Source organism: Suncus etruscus, chromosome 15 (assembly GCF_024139225.1).
Source record: "Suncus etruscus isolate mSunEtr1 chromosome 15, mSunEtr1.pri.cur, whole genome shotgun sequence".
In the NCBI taxonomy this organism is placed as follows: Eukaryota; Metazoa; Chordata; class Mammalia; order Eulipotyphla; family Soricidae; genus Suncus; species Suncus etruscus.
The window spans coordinates 58649523-58651831 of record NC_064862.1 but is presented as its reverse complement, the minus strand read 5'-3'; the positions used below and the strand labels follow the sequence as shown (position 1 = coordinate 58651831).

Sequence of the window (2309 nt, the reverse complement as noted above, 5' to 3'; positions counted from 1 at the left end):
AGTAAAAATGTTCTAGAAATAACTAGAAATAATATTACAAAGATATAATGGAATACTGAAGGCTGTAGTATGTTTACCTTGCACATGACTGATCCGGGTTTAATTTTTCATACCACATATTGTCTTCTGAGCACTCCCAGGAGATATATATCCCTGAGTGTAGAACCAGGAGTAAGCCCTGGTCACCAATGGCTACAGCCTCAAGACAACCTCAAAAATACAATAATGATGATTTATAGTCTTACATTTTGACCATAGCAATCATGGGCATTTATTCAATTCTAAGACAAGCCTCCTTTTATTGATTCCTTCACAAAAAATGCTTTCAGTGCTCTCTTGATATCTTTGTTCCTCAAACTATACATGAAGGGGTTAAGCATGGGAGTGACCACACTGTACATGGCTGAGGCTGTTGACATTGACTGTGAGCTGTGGGTATCAGTAGGGCTGAGGTAAACTCCTAAGGCTGTACAATAAAATAAGGAGACAAGAGAGAGGTGAGACACACAGGTAGAAAATGCTTTATACTTCCCGTGAGTTGATGAGATTCTACGTACGGAGCCAACGATCTTAGAGTAGGAGTAAAGGATTCCAGTCAGGGAACCAATACTTATCAGAATAGAAGCAAAGTACATCAACACATCATTAAGGAAAGTGTCAGAACAGGCAAATTGAAGTATAAGTTTGAGTTCACAGAAGAAGTTGGGAATTTCCACATCTGTACAAAAGGACAAGTGCAATATCAGTAAGGTATGTATCAAAGCATGCAGTGTTACTATTATCCAGGATCCCAGAACTAAGAGTTCACAGAGCCAGGGATTCATAATGACTGTGTAGTGCAGAGGGTGGCAGATGGCCACAAAGCGGTCATAGGCCATCACAGTCAGGAGAAAGATGTCCAACTCTGCGAAGACTATGACAAAATACATCTGAGTGAGGCAGCCTTCATAGATGATGACGTTGCTGTGTGTCTGAATATTCACCAGCATCTTTGGGACAGTAGAGGATGTGTAACATATGTCCACAAAGGACAGATTGCAGAGGAAGAAGTACATGGGTGTGTGGAGGTGAGAGTCTGAGCTGACAGCCAAGATGATGAGCAGGTTTCCAAAGACAGCGATAAGGTACATGGAGAGGAAAATTACAAAAATGAGAGTCTGCAATTCTGGTTTCTCTGAAAACCCTTGAAGGAGAAATTCTGAAATATGGGAGTCATTTTCACATTCCATGTGGCAGCTTCCCAAAAAGAGAAAAATAATCATGAGTGGCTAATGAAACTGTGGCACATATACACAATGGAATACCATGCAGCTGCCAAGAAAAATGAAGTCATGAAATTTTCCTACCATGGATAGACATGGAAATTATTATGCTGAGTGAAATAAGTCAGAGAGAAAGAAATAGATACCGAATAGTCTCACTTATCCTTGAGTTTTAAGAAAAATAAAAGACATTACTGTAATAATACCCAGAAACAATAGAGATGAGGGCTGGAAGGACTGGCCCAGGACATGAAGCTTACCACAAAGAGTGGTGAGTCCAGTTAGAGAAATAACTACACTGACAACTATCATGACAATGGGAGTGACTGAGAGAAATAGAATGCCTGTCTTGAATACAAGCAGTGGGTGGGGGAGGAGAAGGATTGGGGGCATTGGTCATGGGAATGTGGCACTTGTGAAGGGGGTGTTCAATTTTCTAACTGAAACCCAAGTACAAACATGTTTGCAGCATAGTGCTTAAAGGAAGATATTAATTTAAAAAAAGAAAGAAAATGACATCCATTTCTCACATAAACATGATTTTAAATGTGAAGGCCAAGATTTACATTTTTCAGTGAATAAAGTAATTTCTCAGTGTAAAACTATGGCAATCACCAGAACAAAGGGGAAGAAGGTAGGAGGAATGACTAGAGAGGAGATTGTGGTAGCAATGAAACTTTCTGATGACAGTGATGAGAATATGCACACTCACAGATTTAGGAACATAGACCACTGAAGTCTCATAGGACTTTGAGCCAATTAAAAGTCAGTGGGAAAAAAGTAAAATAAAAAATGTTGTTACAAACAATAGAAACAAAAAAACATAACTGGTATTCAGTAGAAAAAAGCCCTTGAGTGGACAGAGAATAGACCAGGGGAAGGGGATGAGGGGAAAAGTCTATGGTGGAAGAAAGTATTCAACCAGGAGGAGATGGTGCTGAAAGGTGGTAAAGTGTTACCTATGTAAACACCATGCAAACATTTATATATAAAAAAGCATCTCTTGTAGAAGAGCAGAAACAAAGGAAGGAAATGGTGGAGAGAAAT

The 2309-nt window shown here is 39.4% G+C and overlaps 1 protein-coding gene across 1 annotated transcript; it reads right to left on the bottom strand.

Annotated features, from left to right (window-relative positions):
• Positions 1-281: 281 nt before the first annotated feature.
• On the bottom strand, positions 282-1130 carry LOC126029867 (olfactory receptor 7D4-like). The gene is made up of 2 exons (XM_049788120.1): positions 783-1130; positions 282-497 (listed from the first exon to the last, which is right to left on the bottom strand). The coding sequence occupies exons 1-2, from the start codon at positions 1128-1130 to the stop codon at positions 282-284; spliced, it is 564 nt and encodes a 187-aa protein (XP_049644077.1).
• Between the last annotated feature and the right edge of the window lie 1179 nt (positions 1131-2309).